At 42.8% G+C, this 20,400-nt stretch overlaps 4 protein-coding genes across 15 annotated transcripts in view; 2 read left to right on the forward strand and 2 right to left on the reverse strand.

Moving 5' to 3' along the window:
* On the reverse strand, nt 1-3,851 carry Qbp-1 (Queen brain-selective protein-1). The gene is made up of 4 exons (XM_033472188.2): nt 3,724-3,851; nt 1,223-1,289; nt 920-1,052; nt 1-822 (listed from the first exon to the last, which is right to left on the reverse strand). Exons 2-4 carry the CDS (start codon nt 1,273-1,275, stop codon nt 640-642), a joined length of 369 nt encoding a protein of 122 aa, XP_033328079.1. The 5' UTR covers nt 1,276-1,289; nt 3,724-3,851; the 3' UTR covers nt 1-639.
* Ctu2 (Cytosolic thiouridylase subunit 2) lies at nt 2,539-10,355 on the forward strand. 8 transcript variants are annotated; one of them, XM_076527714.1, is made up of 4 exons: nt 4,815-4,953; nt 8,287-8,544; nt 8,619-8,923; nt 9,017-10,355. In XM_076527714.1, the coding sequence occupies exons 2-4, from the start codon at nt 8,483-8,485 to the stop codon at nt 10,111-10,113; spliced, it is 1,464 nt and encodes a 487-aa protein (XP_076383829.1). In that variant the 5' UTR covers nt 4,815-4,953; nt 8,287-8,482; the 3' UTR covers nt 10,114-10,355. The 8 variants fall into 8 exon arrangements, with proteins under 8 accessions (XP_033328069.2, XP_076383832.1, XP_033328071.1 ...); XM_033472178.2 differs by lacking the exons at nt 8,287-8,544; nt 8,619-8,923; nt 9,017-10,355 and adding exons at nt 2,539-2,998; nt 5,504-7,786 and having other exon boundaries at nt 4,337-4,953; XM_033472177.2 differs by lacking the exons at nt 8,287-8,544; nt 8,619-8,923; nt 9,017-10,355 and adding exons at nt 4,050-4,263; nt 5,504-7,786 and having other exon boundaries at nt 4,337-4,953.
* Nucleotides 6,295-13,610, reverse strand: mRpL40 (mitochondrial ribosomal protein L40). 2 transcript variants are annotated; one of them, XM_076527733.1, is made up of 5 exons: nt 13,471-13,610; nt 7,117-7,206; nt 6,863-7,033; nt 6,591-6,789; nt 6,295-6,492 (listed from the first exon to the last, which is right to left on the reverse strand). In XM_076527733.1, the coding sequence occupies exons 1-5, from the start codon at nt 13,593-13,595 to the stop codon at nt 6,346-6,348; spliced, it is 732 nt and encodes a 243-aa protein (XP_076383848.1). In that variant the 5' UTR covers nt 13,596-13,610; the 3' UTR covers nt 6,295-6,345. The 2 variants fall into 2 exon arrangements, with proteins under 2 accessions (XP_076383848.1, XP_033328073.1); XM_033472182.2 differs by lacking the exon at nt 13,471-13,610 and adding an exon at nt 7,284-7,427.
* LOC117221314 (uncharacterized) overlaps nt 12,149-20,400 on the forward strand; it is a 16,365-nt gene continuing 8,113 nt past the window's right edge. The window contains exons 1-2 of one of the 4 annotated variants that reach the window (XM_033472167.2): nt 12,149-12,407; nt 12,914-13,005. In XM_033472167.2, coding sequence (XP_033328058.1) covers nt 12,990-13,005 — 16 coding nt within the window. In that variant the 5' untranslated portion in view covers nt 12,149-12,407; nt 12,914-12,989. Of the gene's footprint in view, nt 12,408-12,913; nt 13,006-13,565; nt 13,699-16,998; nt 19,656-20,400 lie in introns of those variants that run through there. The other 3 variants (XM_033472165.2, XM_033472164.2, XM_033472163.2) reach the window with 3 other exon arrangements.

Raw genomic sequence — 20,400 nt, forward strand, 5'->3', positions numbered from 1 at the left:
TCCTTTTCTCCATTCGTTTATTAAGGAATCGCGATTACAATATGTGGGTCGATACGGGATACAACTATTTCCTCTTTCGAAGCGCCAAATGCGAAGAAATCGTTTGTAAAACATTTGATTTTGCCGAGACTAGAAAGTACACGTGTCGATAAACGCTCTTCAAAACGATCAAACGAATCCAGATATCCGGTAAAATTGTGAATTTTGTTACGTATATTTAATCAAATTGCTTCTCTATCGAAGTAAAAAATATTACGATTTGTAGTTGGGCTGGTAAAAAATAAATGCATCTATCGAATAAATGAAATTCAACAATTTCAAATCTCTCTCTCTCTCTCTCTCTCTCTCTCTCTCTCTCTCTCTCTCTCTCTCTCTCTCTCTCTCTGTAGATTACCGAAGATTTCCGTAGATATCCGCATTTCCGTTTCCGATAGCTCGAAACGGACGAAATCAAGAGTTGTTCGTTTACTCGGGTTTTATCGACCAGCGATTCTATGCGACTCGATCGAGTTATCGGTTGATTACAATTCGAACAAAGTAGTCGTTATCCGTCGAAAAATCGTTCGTTTCCTTGTTTTACATCGTAAAGTAAGTTTTTGTCGTGTAACGTTGTTTCGTATGGGAATAGAAAAATAAAACTTATGGGAATAGAATGTGTCGTTGGTGATGCTTGTGTGGAATTTTACAGTTGTCGTCTGGATTTTCTTCTTTACATTTCAGTCCTTTCTCGCTGCAACCGTGGCATTTATTACAATAACAATACATACCCTCGCCGCAAATGCCCCATTCGTCGTTCGGTCCCCCGCACACGTCGTCGGGACCCTGCAATAACAAATATAATTCGCAACGTGAACGGGATAAATCGATGAAACGAGTCGGGTAGTGTTTCGATTCGATTCGATTCGATTCGATGGCTAACCTGTGCACATACTAGACCGCAAGAAGGCAACGTCGTTACACCAAACTCACATTTGTTGCATGAATCGTCGCAAGTTTCGCAATAGTTAGGTTTCCTTAATTTGATCGGTGGATGCCCGAAGCATTTGTCAAACCTGCTTAATAATAATAATGCAAGCACTGTCAATGGTTTATTCGATGTATTTAATTTCATTCGATTCCGATTCCGATTTTACTTATATAAACGTTTATTTATATAATTTTACGTATAAAAAGGTATTAAAATCGAGAGGTAGCCGACAATTTCAAATTGAAGAATCCTTACACGAGCGCAACAAGTATCAGCGCAGCTATAGACATCGTCTGAATGGCTGTCATTTCGCTCCCTGAATCTGCAACAAAATTTCGATAGAAACTTGAAAAGTATCGATGCGGTTTAGCGTAAAAGAAAAACAGCGTCGATCATTGTGTGGTACGAGGCGGATTTTCGTACAACATTTTCCACTCGTTCTCAATTTATCCGTATTATCGGTTGGTTTACGCATGGACGCGTGTACGTACGTGTCGTACATGCGCGTATTCGTAGTATTTGCGCAATCGTGGAAAAACTGATGATGTCGACGTCGAGGGCTCGAGATACACGGTCCCTACGCTACCGCAATGATCCTTCGTGAACGGCAGAGTCCCGTACCATTTCGTTTTAGAGAAAATTAAGCAACGAATACTCGCGATCTCTACCGGTTCGCAGCCGCGCATCGTTCATTTCTTTTCGATTCGATTCGATTCGATTCGATGTTCGCGGTACTGGTACTGGTACACGGTGGTATATCGCATTCGAAAATGGAGAACGCCTCGATTTTGGTACTCGACGCGTTCGTTTTGACACGCGTAAACGGTATAGAATATGTTTGCACGATTTGAAACGCACGCGAGACGATACGTAGAAGTTGGGATTGAAACCGCGAGACAGATAGTACTTGTGCCTCGAGGAATTCGATAATTCCGAGTACAAAGACTACTGCCGAGCAATTTATCGATTGCTATGCAGAAGAAGCAAGGAAACAATTTTCTTCTTGCTCTTCGACCCTTCGTCGTCGTTTCATGATTCAACTGTCCCTTATTTCGTTTTACCGTTTTACTCTAGTCTCATTGTCGCGCGGATCGTTCTACAGAAAGCGTGTAGATTTCACGTGCTGCGGCTACACTCGCGTACCGAACAATTACTGTGCGCGTGGATCGGACGTGTGATACGCGATGCGCGATGCGTGATGCGTGATGCGTGATGCGTGATGCGTGATGCGTGATGCGTGATTCGCGATGCGTGATTCGCGATGCGAGATTCGTAACGCGCGATGCCTAATAAGTAATATATGCGTGCGGTTAATACGCGGGGAGCATCGACACTTTGCCGTCCGGTGGCACCGCGCCGGTGTCGTCTACGCTCTTACGAGGCGACGAGATTTCGCGTTGCGTTTACAGCTAACGGGTAAATTTGCAAATGCCGGCAGCGGACCAAAATATATTTCGATCGCGGCGCGTGAGCGACGAGCGTCGATGCCGATGCGCCGATGTGCTGCGAGCTGCGAGCCGTGAGCCGTGGAGCGAATGCGAATACGGGTGCGTCGCACAACATTTTGGCAGTCTCGGCAGTCTTGGCAGTCGTGGCAGTCCTGGCTTCTGTCTCTCGCGTAATCGTCCGATCGTTCGTATTGGCAATTGCATTTTTTTTCTTTTCTTTTTCTTCTTTCTCTTCTTCTTTTCTTTTTCTTTTTCAAGTCGCGTTCATTACATTCGAGTAATAATACGTAATCGTAAGAGCGAGTTTCTTTCCATTTTACCCGAGACAACATTTTCCTAGAAAATTACGCAAGTCGACGTTCGTTAAATTACCAAAGAAAAATGACATCGACTCGAATATTTCAAGTTGTGAAAATTACTGAAAAATCCAAAATACTCAGACTCTGAAATGTCTCGAGTTTGCGCGATGGAAAAGGGAAATGCAAAGGTTAGATTAGTCGATTGGTTCTTCGGTCGGAGCAGGATAGCCACAGCCACGGCCGCGGCTACGATCGCGCTCGTGCTAGCTTCTTCTGGTTTTCTCGTATGTACTAAGAATAGCGAAAGAATTTGCGTTGCTTCCGATCGATGCCAGCTTCTCTTTCCGCGTATCCGCCCCCCCCCCGCCTTCTTCTCTTATCCGTTCGCTGTGTACAATATTTCGATAAGAGATACGTTGTTTACACGTATATCCCTAGATGTTTAGAACATCTCCGTTTCCTCTGCATTCATCTTTCTCCACACTGATTTCTTTCCGCCGCTTATCATTCTTTACCAACTAATTTTTCTAATAGTGTACGACGTTATACGTTATACTCTATAAACGACGCGCGTTTCATTACAACGAAAAAAACCATCTAATTACCACCTAGAAACTACGTCCGGAAGGGTCTATGTTCCGTGCTTAAATATCGAGGACAACGAGTTCGTGTGTGTACTACCCTCTAAAAACATCTCTTTGCGCGTCTTCTTATTCCTCGCGCTTCCCATTTTCCTTTTCATCCTCACTTTTCTCCTACCCCTCTCTCTCTCGGCCTACTATAGCTTCTCGTGTCTCACCTCTTTATCGTTCGAATCTCGATCGGTAAATTCGACAAGCTTGTTTCATCGATGCATGATCAAGATATGAGAATAACGAGAGATACAAGGTGATGTAACGAGACAAAGCTGACTCGGCGTTGGTATCGATCAAAAAACAAACAAACGCGTAACGAATAAACATTTCGATATGGTATACGATACAGCCATATACCACCCTATTGTGCTCACCCTAAACAAATTCCAAGTAACGTAGAGTTTTAATGGAACAAGCAATAGCAAATTTGTCCGTTAAATAAACACGTGAATACCGGAACGTGAATGACTAAAATCGCGGAGAGACGTTGAATGTGCCATTGAGGCGAAGCGCGCTTTGTTTTATAGGGAAGCGATCAAAAGATAGGAGGGCAAGAGGGGGTAGGAACAGCGAGCATGTGAGAGAAAGGGGTAGGAAGAGAGATAGATGAGTGAAAGAGTGAGAGAGAGAGAGAGAGAGAGAGAGAGAGGGGAGGGAGGGAGGGAGGGAGGGAGGAGGAGGAGGAGGAAGCATAAATTGACCAAGGAACAATGTTAAATTTTTGCTTCGTCCAACTAAACGATGTCGTAAACATTCTTCTGAACATGTCTTGTCCAATTTCAGTGAATTTTCTTGACGGTCGTCTATTAATATGTAAATCTTCTCGGTTGAGTGTGACGAAAAACAAAGAGGTCCATTCATTGACTATTAATAGCCTCCCTAAATAACCTTGTCAACATTATTCGCGTAACAATGTACTTAGTGAACCGTAGGGTCGTAGAAACGAACACAAAAGGATGATGTTACTAAACATCGTTTACATTTCAGGAAGAAAAGAATCCAAGAAAGAAAAAGAAATAAAAGAAGGAAGAAACGAAGGGAAGAAAGAACGTATCGTCGTCGTTTGCGCACGAAAAATCAATGTATTTCAGATCGTGGCACAGAGAAATTGATTAAACTACGTACACTTGCTTGCTGATCTTTTATGTAAACGATACGCAGCAACGTACGCGTGCATAGCTGTGCATGTAGGTAAAATATACAACGATGTGGCAGCATATCGGCAAACTCTTAAGGATCCTTTACGAACGAATCGATCGAGCAGAAACCGTTTTTCTACGAATGAAGAATATTTCGGTGATGACCAATCAAATTCTATTCCTGAAAATGGCCGATTTATTGTTGCTAACCAAACCCGAAATGACGTGTCTCTACACGTTGATGTTTTATAACGTGATCACTTACTGTGTCAGCTACATTAAGGAATTGATCGAGAAAGAAGATTGGTCGCCGTATATTACTCTTACCGAGAGATCAAAGATTAAACATTTAGCTATGTCTGCTACGAAAATAGTATTAGAATGGACCAAAGCTGTTACATTCGTCGTAACATTAACGTTCGTGCTCCTCGTGTTTGGTCTGGAACAGGGTCTTCGTAATTACAGGTAAGTATGTAATATGTCTGTGTGTGTAAGGCGTATAGTATGCATACATGCGTACATACGTATACAGGTTGCTTCGGCTAACTTGGTTATATTCGCTCGCGTTAACTTTATGAATATATTTCGAGGCACGGAATTTAAATCGCGCGAAGGGCCACACGAGATTTCAAGAGATCTCACCCTCTGACCTTTTTAAACGGTACGACCGATTTTCTGTTTTACGTTTTTGATCGTTTCACCGTTTACAGCGTCGAATTCCGAATAAAAATCTATGTACGCGACACCTTCGCGTACGTTCTAATAAATAGTCAACGAGATACAAAACGATTCGAAATTTCCATTCTAGCTATTTCCTTATTAATGTCTCGACATTTTCATAATAACCCTTCGATATAACCCTGTTCGGTATAGATTATACGATCGTATACATAGATTCATGTACGTTTCTACGTATGTACATATATATGTATACATATACATATATATACACACACTATTCGAACGATTGTAACGAGGTAAGGAGAAATCCGGAAAAGGACTGTTCTTCTTGCAGGCCGTCGACGTTTTACACCGTGATTACGTGGATTTATTATTCAGCGACAGAAAAAGTCTTCGCCGATATGTTTCCGTCGATTTTCAAATTCTTTCGTGTCGAAGTTTTCGAGAACATGGAAGAACTTTACGCCCCGGTAATATTAAGGTCGTTTGCCATCGTCGCCTCTCTATTCCATATATTATTCCTTCTGCCGACGACGATATCCTGGAGATTTCTGATAGTTGCGAGCTACGCGAATATTTATCTACGATCGAAGGAGCTCTTGCAAACGTTTGCACCTCTGCTACAACGTGAACAGCAATTTCTAAATTACTATAGAAAAGCGACACCCGACGAAATTCTTCGTTTCGACGATGTATGCGCAGTGTGTCTCTGTAATATGGTCAAAGCGAGGATAACACCTTGTAATCATCTCTTTCACATCGACTGTTTACGTCGATGTCTCAAGATCAGCGATACCTGTCCTCTGTGCAAAAGAAAACTAAAACTCGAATACACATCGATGATCGGTCATCCTCCTATCGGAGATTGACTAAACGCGATCAAGGATCGCGCGACTTATCCACATTATATTTTCTCCTCGTATTCTTCGTGATACATTTCTATTTCAAAATTGCTCTTTCTATATTATCGTTGGAGAAATTTATTCTTCGATGATTATATATATATGTATATATATATATATATATTCTGTATGAAAAGTAAACAAACAAACCAGACACAGACTAATTACGGGTTTTTCATGTAGCCAGGTTTTCTCTGTAATAAGTACACGCATAAAACACATGTTTCTTTTTGCATTTCACAATATTCTTTATTCGTAATACCGATGTCACTCTTCATTTATCACCGATTCGATTCGATTCGGGTTCTCCCTCATATTTCATAGTAGTATCCGCATATACACCATCTGGACTCTCATAATTCCGTATCGATGGAGTATTCACCGGTCCGCATGCTCTGTACGGTAGAAACGATTCGTCGAACTGAAAACAAAGTAGAATCATTTTATAGCAATTTCTAACAAGAATCAAATTCAGTTTCTCTCGACGATTCGATACTATAATACTTAAGCGACGTTTACTTCTATCGCTTTCTCGTAAAGATACTCGGACACGATTCTCAATTCTATCAAAGCTCTTTCCTGAGAAACCATCATAGATTGTATAGCGTACGTATCCTTCAACCACTGATCTTGTTTGTATCTTGTCCATTCCTTTTCCAATAACGATCTTTTCTCCAATTCTTCGGGAGATAACGTCGTCGGTGTACGGTACCGTTCCCTGTAACAAACATGTAACGACACAAAATTACGCGAGCAACAGATAGTAGCAGTATTTGTAACAGATACCGTACTCTTTTTGCTTGGCTAACTCGATCGATGATTCGACCTCAAAAATTGGTTTCAGTTGTTTGGCGTGTTTTTCCAAACGTCTAATTTGCTTCTCCAGCTTTCTTTTCTTCCTCTCTTCTCTGGCTCTAATGATAGCAGGATCCAGTTTCCTTTTCTTCTTTATTGGTAAACCCCTGCCAAAGAAATTCATGCAAAGAAATTGACGAGCAACGCTTTACGGACCAATTTTCTTAATAGAAACCATTCGAGCACTTACGATAGTACATCGGTCACTTGAAAATATAGTGGATACGTGCACGTAGAAATATTACGTGGATCAACGATCGACAACGAACGCATAGATAGTCTGCAACAATGAATCATTGTAATTTCGATAGTCAAAATATCATTTTTATTTGTTAATTATTCATTATTAAGTATTACCTAGAAAAAGCATTTACCACAGGTAGGACACTTATCATTTCAATGAAATTCTTTCGATTACTCGTAATATCAATGACGGGGACACCTTAACCAGATGTCCTTCTATTATGTATGTATAACTTACGTTTACAATCTATTCATAACCTGTATGTTTTCCACTGTTAATCGTAAACATGAAGGCTTATGTTCGATACACTTCAAAATTAATTACGAGCGATGAACTTAACGGAACGTTTTACACAAACATATTAACGAATATATCGGATACTAGATTGTAAATTTTGTTAACAGTGTACACGATATTCCGTGGCACGATACTATTCCGGCATGTATATACGTATGCATTTTTCTATACATGTATGTACGTACATTTGTACGTGCGCATATGCATTACGTAAGAATAATCGCGAAATTTTCTTAAAACTATAAACTGTTAAAATGTTATTTTCATATTGTGTAAACCGCGCAACAATTAATAAATAAACTTGTATTAGATTTTCTGACTTTTTGTGATCTTCTCAATTTATTTGTTCGAATTTTACGTCCGCGATAGAACATGCAAACCTCTCTCTCTCTCTCTCTCTCTCTCTCTCTCTCTCTGGCCGCGACTCGTTCCGTTAGCGAGAATATCCAATAGAAATTACAGGTGTACTCTACACATCTCATCGGATCAATGGAGAGATCTGTTAAAAAATACTCTCTGCAAAAGTGTCCTTGAGCATAATTTTCAAGGCTTCATAACTTCATGTCTTTTTCTGAAAGATGTTTATTTGCACGAAATACGAGCCACTTGCTTCGATAAACTTTTCCCAACGAGCTGTCAATGTATAAATGCCATTTTTTAAACAAGTTCTGGTCTTTCTATAAAAGAGCGAGGACCGCAAGTACGGTAAAGTGGTTTCTCGTCCGGTGTGACTTATTTCGAATGTGTTTCTTGAATCGAGAGATCTCACACTGTACGTATGTACTAGCTCGATCTTCTGTACGTTTCTTCCACAAACAGAGTACGCATACATGAGGATTGGACTGGCATCAGTTTTCACAGTAGAATGTTTTAATGTACGTTTTCGTAACCTGCTATATACTATTAACCTCTATCGATTCGAAAATTTCGGAAAAAATTCTACCTTAATAAGGTAGAATTTATTCTATATTATAACAAAACATTGACGCAACACGGTCGAACGAAAGAAAAAACAATGTGTACATTAAACTCGATCGAGTGTGATACGTTTGAAACGAATCGAACAGTACAGAACGCGTGAGTGTCAAGTTTTTCTTCTTATTCGTATAAAATTCATTCGTATAAAACGATAATAGAATAACTACTTTCAGTACCGATACCGCTCCCACGTGTGTGACAAACATTAAATTATTTTGCGCAAAGTGTGGATCCAAAGAAATCGAAATTTCATTAAGGAGCAAATGTGGGTATTGTAAAGCATGCTTCTTATCCGTGTTAATGCATAAATTTAAAGCAACTTTAGGAAAGTCGAAATCAATGCACCCAACCGATTCGGTACTTATTGCTCATTCAGGAAAAGCGAATTCAACAGCACTTGTACAACTTATAAAAGATAATGCAAATGATTTGGCTTCTAAAAGACTGCGATTTACGTGTAAAATATTATACATAGATGGTAATATTAATGTTTAAATTTATAACAAATTTTATATAATAATATATATATATATATATATATATATAATAATATGTATTTATCTCTATATAGATGGCATGATTAAAGGGTTTTCGTTAGAGGAAAGGAAACGTGTTCGAAATGCGTTGGTTAAAGAAGCGGATAATCTGAAAATGGCAATGTATGTTACTTCTTTGACAACTTCTACCAGCGATGTTCATTGCGAAGAGATCCGGACGATAGACAGTCCAGAAGCGTACACAACTCGCAACGATGAATTTATGGAAGAAGTGTTTCGTGGCATGGAAAGTGAAACAGCAAAGGACGAATTATTGATGCAATTGAGAAGAAAACTACTTGTATCGGCGGCTTGTAAGCTGAACTGTAATAAAGTTTTTGTTGCCGATACGTCGATCGATCTTGCGGTAAAAGTACTTGGAGACATATCGACGGGAAGAGGTTCTCAGGTGCCACAAAATGTTTCTTTCTCCGATACAAGATCCAGCGGTGTCGCATTGCTTAGACCGCTCAGAGATTTTACGCAGGATGACATAGAAGGCTATTTGGAATGCCATAACTTGACTCCTATTTTTGCTTCTCGAATATATAATCGATCGTATCCTGTTTCTATAAGAACCGTTGCAAGAAACTTTGTTCGACAATTAGATTCTAACCTTAACGGTACTGTATCTACCATATATCGGACCAGCGAAAAATTGGCAACAAAGATGGAGAAACTGCATAATATAAACAGCTGTGGAAACACCGATGTTGTTAATAACATTCGTGTCTTTAACGATACCTGTATACTTTGCGAATTGGCTCTAAATTGTCCTAATTCGCAAGAACAACTTTCGGTCGTTCAGGCCAGAATATTTTCTCAACTGGTATCGACGAATGTAAATCCTCTAACAAGTACAGCGTCTAGTTTACAAACGAATGGACAAGTACAAGAAATAAATGGTTCGGTGAAAAGGCATAATCGCTGCGACAGCGATACATATTATTCGTTTAATAGAGAATCTATACGACCAGATTTAATCGAAGCTCATTTATGTTACGGTTGTAAACTGTTTGCCTTAAATTCAAAGCAAATGTATAACTTATTACTCTGCCTTTTACATGAAAAAATTCAAGAGAAATCACAAATAACACGCTTGCAGGAAGATATAGCAGAATTTTTATTATAAAAATTATAGCCTTAGCGAATGTATAACACGAAGATTCGATGAAATTTTATGAGATTTTATTTTACACTGTACAAACACTGTGTTGAGTAGTACTGTGCTGAATATCTCGGTATCACTTTTTTTTCTTCGCATTCTTTATTCATTGTATCTATCCTATAATGTAAAAATTCAATTCTATGTACAATATATCTGTGTATACAATATTATATATTGTATTGTACAATATGAAATTATTACTTTTATTTTATGCTATATAATTGAATCGAATACCCTGAATATGTAAAGATATGTTTATACATCGTGTCATGGATGTTACACACACGCGCACGCACGCATACACACACACACACACACACAAAAGGTTCGGTCCAACGGATGAGTAAACACATAGGAATTATGTAAGAAACGATTGCTCGCGCACTGCCCCCTGTCACTGTCAGCAATCGACAGCCTCGTAACAGTGTGTCTGCCTAGAACTGGCCAGAATTTTCGACTTGGATAGAGCGCATATATGTAGCTGTTGACATGTAGCCCGTGCCCGAGCTACATTGAGAATTACATGATTGCACTGAGAAAAATGAGAAGGGGCAAAAGATTGGCCAATCGACTGATCAAGTGAACGTGCTACAAAGAGTGGCATCATCGAATCCCATTTGTAAGATCTTTCCTGCAGCATATTTCAGAGCAGCCTTTGAAAATGGTCTGTCACTGTCTCATGTGCAGATACGTAATTTCGAGCTGTTCTCTCTCTATATATACTTTTGGTTTCTGCCTTTCAGTTACAAGTTGTTAGCCAATACGGAATAATATCGACTGCTTCATAGTGTCGCGCATGTTTCTTAAATCAGCTAGCCACAGCATAGTGCGACATGGATGGTAGTGCTTCCGAATTGATTGGTAATTGATACCAACTGGTTGTCCATACTCGAAATATTACATAAATCTGCTTGTTGTAAGTAATTAAAACACCATTTATTTGTAAGTTTAAATTGTCTTTGCGTATCTATGTTCTTAGGTATTAGAATCATGAAATATATTCCAGCGATTATTCTAACTATTAGGTTATTCTAACTATTAGGGAATTGATCTAAATCCGATCAATTTCTTCTATATGTGGTTTGTTGTCTAAACAATTAGTTTGACAGATTAATAAGAAAACGTTTGTTACATCCATGTAATTCTACGCTGTTCATGAAATTGTTGCTTTTCAGAAAAATGCTTGATTGGAGACAAAGATATATAATATCGATTCGTAAATTTAGAAACATGGCAATGTTGGAAGGTGCTAATTCATATCAGCATCATCCGATCTGCAGAGACTTTGACTTACGTTTTGTAAAGTGCTGCGATGCCTATGGCTTTTATAAGGCGCAGACAAAGTGTAATGACTACTACGACGATTTATTGGAATGCATATACGGATTTAAACAGAGAAGACGGCTACAACTTATAATGAAAGAGCAAGAAAAGCGAGAAAAAGATGGAAAAGAAGCTGATTACTTGCCAACTATACGTACAGATTACATTGGAAAGAAATTTAAAAATTAGATATAGTAGATATCGAGCGCATGCGACGCGTTCAATAATTATAAGTAGGGAAGATAGTTTGATGTAGAACATTGAATGTATCGATGAAATGAAATGAAATTGTACAATTATAAAATATGTATTTTATGTATTTTTCTGTTTCCCTTAAAGTTTGTCATGTGCATCGTGTGTACACATGTGCATTGTACATCGCGATGTTGCATTGGAATGGGTTTTGAAAAATCGTTAAAAACTTTGAACGATCCGGGAGAAGATAAAATTCGATATCGCATGGTTCCGATATCGAAAAAGCAAGAAGAATTCGAAGCGAATAGAACGGAATGTGACGGCGCATAACGAAGCATAAGATTAGGGAAACGTATGTACATAAACGTATCGGGGATAAATATTTGACGCGTATCGTCGCTAGATGGCAGGAATATATTAAACGGAGGAGCGAATGGTACACAACAAGGGCCGTATGAAGTAGCTTGGCGGGCAGGCGAGTGTGCTAGCGACAGAAAAAGATACGCTAGCACGACGGTAGGTTGCCGACTTGTTAGGCCGGAAGGCGGGCGCACCTGTCTGTCATCAGCGCCGACTGTCAATCTTACTGACGCTGGCGCACACGACACAAGAACCCGCCGCATTTGTAGTGTTTATCTGTCAGAAAGATCAAGAAATTTCTTCGAACGAGAAAGAATTCGAGTAGAAAAAGCTACGGTACGAGCGAATGAAACATAAGAAAACTACAGAGAGATACGCCGGTGAGTTGTCGAACGACGAATCTACCGAGTCGAGAAGAAAACGTGAGAGAGAAGGAAAAGAAGCCGCGAAATCTCGTCGTGCGATCAACTGTTTAATAATAATAACGTGGATCGGGATACAGAGTGTGTGTCGCGTGTTTTAACAATGCTTTCGATTGATCGGTCGGGCATGCGTCTCGATACGTTCGTACTCCGTAAAAATCGAATTGGTTAGTTTGTTTGGCGCGAACGTTGCAGATTTCATGACCATGCAATTCTTCCGCCGCGTACGTGCAAGGCGTCTCCACGAAATTGTCGGTCGATGTTCGTATCCTTGTTTTCTTCTTCTTTTTTCCCCGACTTGGGCGCGTATACATACGAGAGTAATTGGTTAGTTGTATGCAAGGTATGCTCGACCGTTGTTGCACGTGCCGGGTAATTTTTAATCGTGATCGAGAGAGAGAGAGAGAGAGAGAGAGCAGTGTATTTTGTGCTTTGTGTTTAACAAGATGCTCTCTTTTTGACAGTTGTTCCAGTACCGAGTAAACATATCCGATCTAGAAAAAGAAGAAGAAGAAGATTGCTTGTTCCGATTGAATCGCTATGGACCACCGGATTGGTAAGCAAAAATAGATGGAATAATTAGTTTATAATTGATAATCGGAAGACGAATTCTAGGAATTGTAGGCATTGTAGGAATTGTAGGAATTCTAGGAAAGAAATCGAGATAGACATAGAAATGTTCTGCGGAGGATATTAGACGTCGCGATATATTTGTAATAGATTGAGAATTGTATCGTGAGACGCCATCATCTACGATGGTACAGCGCGTGGCGATCGAGTCAACACGCGAGCTAGCTATCTGGCGAGGCACGTGGTGGCGCGGCACGGCGCGGACTTGGTTACTTGTACGGGGTTCACTAGTCTCGCTCCACGGAATCCGCTCCTCGTTATAATTACCAACTGTCATTCTGCTTTTTCCGTCATGCCTTCCATGCTTGTTTGCTAGCATGCTTACTCGCCTACTCGCCTCTACCTGCTTACGCGCTTATTCGCTTACTCGCTTACACGGTTATTCGCTTACTCGCTTATTCGTCCGTCAGTTTGCTCTGGTCTACTCGGTAGATTTGGTTTTACACGGGTTTCCTCGATTTCGTGTTCAGCTCGGTTGTGCCGGTGTGTGCCGCGGTCCGATCGTTTCGCGTACATGCGTACCTATTGCAACGCGTTCACTTGAATATATATATAAATAATGCGCGCATCGTAGAGATTTTTGTCTACCGACCGTGGTGGATGGTTAACAAGCGAATAGGTAATAAACAAGTTGATGCGAACGATATCGATATTGTTGAGAGTTTTTATAAGATGATTAAATAAATGTTAAAGTCACAAATATATTCGTACGGTATTTGCATTAGGCTTACGTAACAAACGAGATAAAGATCGTAGAATCGGTTTAATGGAAGCATGCGAGTGTGATCTATTCGTTTTGTCGTATGATTTTTGTCGAACGTGTACGCATCGAACGCGCGGAATTGTTGTATTTTGTCGGAAAAACGTGATAGGGTGAAACGTTGCGTACGTTCCGTTTTGTTTACGTTACATGTAGCTTAAAACGTACGATCGCAAGATAGTCGACATTGAACATAATTTGTGAAATTCTTGGCGATATCGCATCTACCGATACACGTATGTACATACGCACGTGTAGACGAGAAAACACGGAGAAACGGACGCGTACGTACACGGATATGCAGCGACGACCGAGACGATACACGGTGGCCGGGCGGGCGCACGCGCGCGCGCATCGTATGAATGAGAAAACGTTTGGTTGGACTAACAAGGGGAAAATCAAGTTCGGATTAGAGTCCAAGATTAGCAAGTCGGTAAATGGGTCGCGATACACGACGTTATCTAGCTTTGGTCAATGGCCAGTGAAACTCGTTTGTAAAGACCCGACGACGGTATTGTGTAACACTCCTAATAATAGTAATAATCGAGTTACCAGCAAGTTCGTGTAATACAAGCAACGTCGATAATTATCGTTACGATATTATTTCGATTCTTTCGATCATCCCGATTATTTCGATTATTTCGATGATTTCGATGATTTCGATCGTTGCGAAAGATTTTCATTTAATTTCGGTGAATTCGAAAGTAGTTGCTCGTTTGGCTATCAGTCGTTTAAATTGCATCGTATATCGGGTGTATTCGATTCAGTTTCATCTTGCCGATGGTAATTCGTAAAATGAATTTTGGAAAATACTCGACGCGATATCACCGTTATTAATCGGAGAATGAGAATCGGCTATTTCGTTGGTTGCGTAAACCCGGTACATAATTGTTTCGAACTAGAGAGAAAGATGCGAGCGCCGCGGCGTATGACGAAATTGAGCCGAGAAGAGCAGAGAGGAGAGGAGAGGAGAGGAGAGGAGAGGAGAGGAGAGGAGAGGAGAGGAGAGGAGAGGAGAGGAGAGGAGAGGAGAGGGGAGCAGAGCAGAGCACAGGGGAGATAGAAGCGAGACGAGGTGGAATGGCACAAGTTTGGATGAGATGGGATCGAGCGAAAAGCGAAAAGAGATATATAAAGGTGGAGAAAATACGGAGAGGAAATAAATCGGTGAGCGAGCACGTTGAAAATGATGGAAAACGTGTTTTGTAAAATGCTGGTAAATCCTGTCAATGTAATCTTGACTCGATTACGTAACCGATAGCGGCAAATTCTCATCGACTATTCGAGACTACGATTCGTCTCCGTCGAACACCGCGCGATCGTGTCCGATATCTTCCGAGAGAATTTTTGGTTTTTCCATCGAACGGGCCGGTTCGATGTCGCGTGAAAATTCGAACGAAAAACGAGATACGATCGGATCGATCGTACGAATAATGCGAGCGATTCGACGATTACGCGGTTGGTTACCGATCGGGAGAGAGAGAGAGAGAGAGAGAGGGGGGGGGGAGAGACGGGCTGCTGGTGCCGCGCGTGCCGAGAACCGGCAACTGTTATCTTTAGCCCTTTCTTTCTCTAGGTTATTTATTCGGTGTTCGAGGTTATCGTATCGATGACGCGAGACCTTAGAGGCTATCGTAGATGCGGCGAGCGGAGACGCGGAGTAAAAATGACCAATAAGTAGGATACGCGTATACGTATTGGGAAACGAAAGATACTGTTGCGGCTCGTCCACGGTCGAGACGATGGAAATTGTGAAAACCGAGGATGGGGAAGAATCGAAGAAGGGAAGTTCCATAATGAAAAGAGCGAGTACGCGCGCGGACCTTTGTCGAGAAATCGAACGATTCTTGACACGGGTTGGCCGCGAAGCAACGCGGGACACGGCCAGCTCGAAGACTGTAGCTAAAATCGTTCTATGCGCTGACCTACGAGGAATGTTCCTCCCCTCTCGATTCGATGTTTCTTTGCGCGCCGACGACGATTCGAAGCCCGCTGCCCTGCTGCCTGCCTCTTCTTTGCTTCCGAAACACCCCTACGAAACGAACATTCCGCGATCGAGCCGCGACTCTCGATACGGATCGATAACGAGTCTCCGATCCGATCCAAGTTGTTCCGCCGCCGTTCTCTCAGAGTTCTACGACCGTGCCGTACGCTCCTCCAAGATTTTTAGGCTTCCAGACTTTTAGATGTTGAATTATTTTCCTTGGTAGAAATTTCGACGATGGCAAAGCGAACGCGTTCGTTCGAACGAACGAACGAACGAACGGGATACGATACGTTCGAAGAAGAGCCATGGGATGCGACGCGATCGAGGCAGCTTTCTACCGACTCGGTTCGTTTTAGTTATACGCGTACGTACATAGTATTAGGAGTCGGAATAGATAGCGGTGGATAGCTAATAAGAGATACAAATTTGTCGATCGGCCGCAAGAACGATACAGCGGTGTTCGTTTAAACCGACCAGGCCTTAAAGAATCTAACGGATACGTACTCGCAAAGTACTTAGAGACGAGTCGCTAAACGATTCTCGACGAGTTCGAAATGTCGTTGAACGGTCCAATTTCGATGGAGAAAAAGCTAGACGAACGAGCAAGAGTACACATTGTTGTACGCGTTTCGTCTGTACCAACTCGCTGGAACAACGTAACGCGTATTACCGAGTCTTTGAAATGGAAAATAAAAGGGTAGAGAGTAGTCGTTCGTCGTTCGGTTCGAGATGAAATCGTGCTCGAAACACGGATCTCGCGAGCCGACGCGACACGTCGATCGCGAAACTATGCGAGTCGAGTTTTACCGATTTTCGTTCGTTTCTTGGTTCGCTCCTAGGTTCGTCTATTTTGATGAATTTCTTAGGAACCGCGCGCGAGTTACCGCTCGTGCTCGCGGCAGTAGCGGTAGCTTCCTTGTACGGATGCGCGATAACCCGCTCGTTTTTCTCCGTGGTGAAAAGCCGCGTAGATCGTTGACACGCCGCCCGACAACGTTTTCGTTCGTTACGTTTTACAAATCGTTCCACGCGGTCGAATTTCATTCGAAAGATAAAGTGTTTAAAAGAGAGAAACGCGGTTGTTTCGCGTCGAGAGGATGTACGACGCGTACGCGTAACGGCAACGGATAACGAATGAAAGCGAAAGTACGTTACCGAGAATCACGGTGCTTTTCTTATAGAATTTGTAGAACGCGACGATGCACGCGCGTCGACGTATACGCGTGCGAGCAAGCTGGTAACACACCTTATCCGTCGAATCGTTTATCGAAACTAACGCGGAACATAGGTTTCACGGATTGGATAAAAAATGTAGAGTACGCTCTCTGTCTCTCTCTCTCTCTCTCTCTCTCTCTCTCTCGCTCGAACGTTGAACACGTTCGAGAGCAGGATAAAGAGAGAAGAAACGCGCGAAAAAGGGAAGAACATATTTATCTCGCTGAAATTGTTATCGGGGCGCATTCTATTCTCTTTTACCCGCTTGGAAAAGAAAAGTTATTCGGATAGTTTTTTCGAAAAGTTTATCGTTCGCCGTTCGCCGTTCGCCGTTTTCGTCGGTGGTTGGGCGAACGTCGATGTAAAATGCGACCGAGAGGAAAATTCGAAGGGACACGTCTTTGCTTCGGCGCCTTTCCTGCTCGCTCGATCTTAACGCGCCTGCTTTTTCCGTTCCTAGATAATGCTCGATCTCTCGGCGTTATCTTCCGTGTTATCGCTTCTCTCGTATCGTATCGCTTCCCATGGTGCGAACGTATACGTACGTATACCGATACGATAAACTCGTGCGCGAGGCTTTCGTTCGAGGCTTTTCACACGACCGACCAACCCGTGCGAAACGTTCTTTCGAGAAAATATTACGTTTCGTCGAAATCCGGATACGCGTGTCTCTCGAAAGTCGAGGAACATGGAATTCGGAGGTGGCTCGCCGTGTAACGCGTTTCCCGCCAAAAAGCTGACTATCTGTACAAAGAAGGGATAGAATCGGTAGAAGAGTGAGGGTGCGAAGCTATCGTTATCGTTACTGGGACAACGGGCCAACGGGTCTCGGCGCGACGATCGAGTCTAAATGGCGGGAAAGACGCAAAGGGAAGGGTTACGAGACAGCGAGGGAACGAGAGAGAGAGAGAGAGAGAGAGAGAGAGAGAGATGGATGGTAGTCGCCTTCCAACCAAGCTGCAAGCGGGAAGTGGACTCGCGCGGCTCGACGCGCGAGCTTATCGTGCCTTCCCCGTCTTCGTTTTGCACGCGTGCACTCGTTCTCGTATTTGTCTCCTCCTCGTCTTCTCGTTCTTCTTGTCAGAGCTCTGTCAAGCCGGCTTCCGAACATGGTCGGCTTAGTCGCGTTTTGAACGTCGTGCGATGGACTTCGATCGGTTTCGAATGTAATTTCGTATGTAAACGCGAATGACGAGAGATATATGTATATACATACGTACATACATGCATACATACATACGTACATTCTTGCTTCTTCTCTTAGCAATTTTCAGTTATCGCAGATGTCTAGAAGTGAACCGAGTGTGATCTCTCCGATGTAAAAGAACAGAAACTTACATATTTCTCTCTCTCTCTCTCTCTCTCTCTCTCTCTCTCTTTTCTTCCAGCCGATTCCTTTCTTGTTTGTTCTTTTTATCGTTGCTATTGTTATCGTTATCGTTATTACGAATATCGGAAGAGAGACGGAGAATAGTCGGTGCGTCGAGGTACGATCGTCGCGCTTGAAAAACGAACGAAGCACTTTGCAATTGTAAGAGGTGTTCGTCAAAGTTCGACGATAGGAAGACCGAACGTTTCGAAACAACGTCGATCGTGTCTAGGAGAAGAGCGAACGATACTCGGGGCGCGTTCGTCGAACGCGAAAGAACGTACTCCGGGTAAGGCATCGCGCACGGTATCGATACGAGTTATCGATGTCGACGGAGCGATATCGAAGTTGACGCGCGCGCATCGGGAACGAAACGACGTCGTCGGCAGCTGTCGGCGAGGAGGAATTAGCAAAATAGTTTCCGATCGTCGAATCTTCGAAACTCCGACGCGATATCCGCGAGACGTCGACTCGAAACGAACAATTCGTTTGAAATCGAAACGAAACGAAACGATGAAAGAAGGAATACTCGACGTGTTTCGGGGACCGGAGACGGAGGAAAGGGAAGAAGAAAACCGTAACCGCGACGATCGAACGGACGCGACTCGTTTCGTCTCGCGAGAGTCGTGAAACGAACGAAGAAAATGTTCGGGATCGAATCGAACGCGGAAAGGTGATCGAATCAGTTATCGAAATATTTGGACGGCCCTCGCGCGTCGCCTATCGTATCTCGCCTCGCGACCTCGCTTCTCGAGAATACGAGAATACGAGAATACGAGAATACGAGAATACGAGAATACGAAAAGACGGGAATATGAGAATACGACGAGCGTAGTGCCATGCTGCTACCAGCGGCTATGCGTTTGGAACAAAAGTCCAGCGCCGAGAAGATTGCAGGTACACAAGAGCGATATCAGCATCGGCATCGTAACCTTTGTTATCCCGATCAACGTCATCGTCGTCGACGTCCACCGAAGCAGGAAGATCGTCGACGTTGTCGTCGTCGTCCTCGTCGTAATCGCGACAACGACCGTCGCCGGCGTCACCGTTACCACCGTCGCCGTCACCACCATCGTCGACGCAAACATCATCGGCGCGATCGTCGAAACGATTATCGGCAACAACGTTGTCACCGTCGTTCGCGAAACTCGGACTGTCGCCGTATCGCATCGTCGTTACCCTCGCCAACGTTACTGTCCAACGATAATTCGTCTTCGTCTCAACTTATAAATATGTTTACAGCAGGTAAGGACGACGACGACGACGACGACGACGACGATGACGACGATAACGCGGTGACGATAACGATCGTTCCGTATCGATCCAAAAATTGACGAATCTTACGACGATTTGCGACAGTTGCCGCGAGCGCGCGCGCGATTAGTAATTTCAGCGTTAAATGCTGCGGTACTATTTTTCCTTTTATCGGGGCTAAAACGGAACGATCGCTTCGAGATTCGTCGTCCGCGACCAACGTAGACTTGGCATGGAAAATCGTGCCTGTTGCGCAACCGGCACCCATCTCCCCTCTCGATCTCTTTCTCTCGCGTAGACGCGCGTACGCGACGGAACGAGCGCCGTCGGTCGTTCGTTTTGCAAAAGGATAAAAAACCGTACGAAACATCTTACTCGGTTACCGCGTGACTCGCATTCTCTCTCTCTCTCTCTCTCTCTCTCTCTCTCTCTCTCAATTTCATCTCGTACCTGTTCTACGACGAAAATAGTTTCAGCTCTCGAAAGGAGGTTTAGTCGCGAGTGGTTCGCGACGGTGTTCGACACTGGAGAATCGTTGGATGGATCGAAACAACGTGCTACGGATTCGTTGATTTTCGCTTCAGGATCATCGAATAAAGATAACATTGAAAACGGAAAGACGTCCGGGCGTCGAGCACTTTCGACGCCACGCGGTGCAGAGCACTCGGCGGATCGCGAAGTCTCTCGTCTCTCGTCTCTCGTCTCTCGTCCCTTGCTCGTTGGAGTTTAATAACTT

This window comes from Megalopta genalis, unplaced genomic scaffold (assembly GCF_051020955.1).
Source record: "Megalopta genalis isolate 19385.01 unplaced genomic scaffold, iyMegGena1_principal scaffold0037, whole genome shotgun sequence".
Classification (NCBI taxonomy): Eukaryota; Metazoa; Arthropoda; class Insecta; order Hymenoptera; family Halictidae; genus Megalopta; species Megalopta genalis.

Excerpts from the sequence above, each read along its gene's own strand:
- Qbp-1 (XM_033472188.2), bottom strand. The coding sequence starts at position 1,275 with ATGACAGCCATTCAGACGATGTCTATAGCTGCGCTGATACTTGTTGCG. Across the intron at positions 1,053-1,222 it reads CTGATACTTGTTGCGCTCGT|GTTTGACAAATGCTTCGGGC; the intron begins GTAAGGATTCTT and ends ATTATTAAGCAG. Across the intron at positions 823-919 it reads GCGGTCTAGTATGTGCACAG|GGTCCCGACGACGTGTGCGG; the intron begins GTTAGCCATCGA and ends TTGTTATTGCAG.
- Ctu2 (XM_076527714.1), top strand. The coding sequence starts at position 8,483 with ATGTGTACATTAAACTCGATCGAGTGTGATACGTTTGAAACGAATCGA. Across the intron at positions 8,545-8,618 it reads AATCGAACAGTACAGAACGC|TACCGATACCGCTCCCACGT; the intron begins GTGAGTGTCAAG and ends AACTACTTTCAG. Across the intron at positions 8,924-9,016 it reads TAAAATATTATACATAGATG|ATGGCATGATTAAAGGGTTT; the intron begins GTAATATTAATG and ends ATCTCTATATAG.
- mRpL40 (XM_076527733.1), bottom strand. The coding sequence starts at position 13,595 with ATGTACGCGAAACGATCGGACCGCGGCACACACCGGCACAACCGAGCT. Across the intron at positions 7,207-13,470 it reads ACTGACGGACGAATAAGCGA|ACTATCTATGCGTTCGTTGT; the intron begins GTAAGCGAATAA and ends TCATTGTTGCAG. Across the intron at positions 6,790-6,862 it reads GAGTTAGCCAAGCAAAAAGA|GGAACGGTACCGTACACCGA; the intron begins GTACGGTATCTG and ends TGTTTGTTACAG.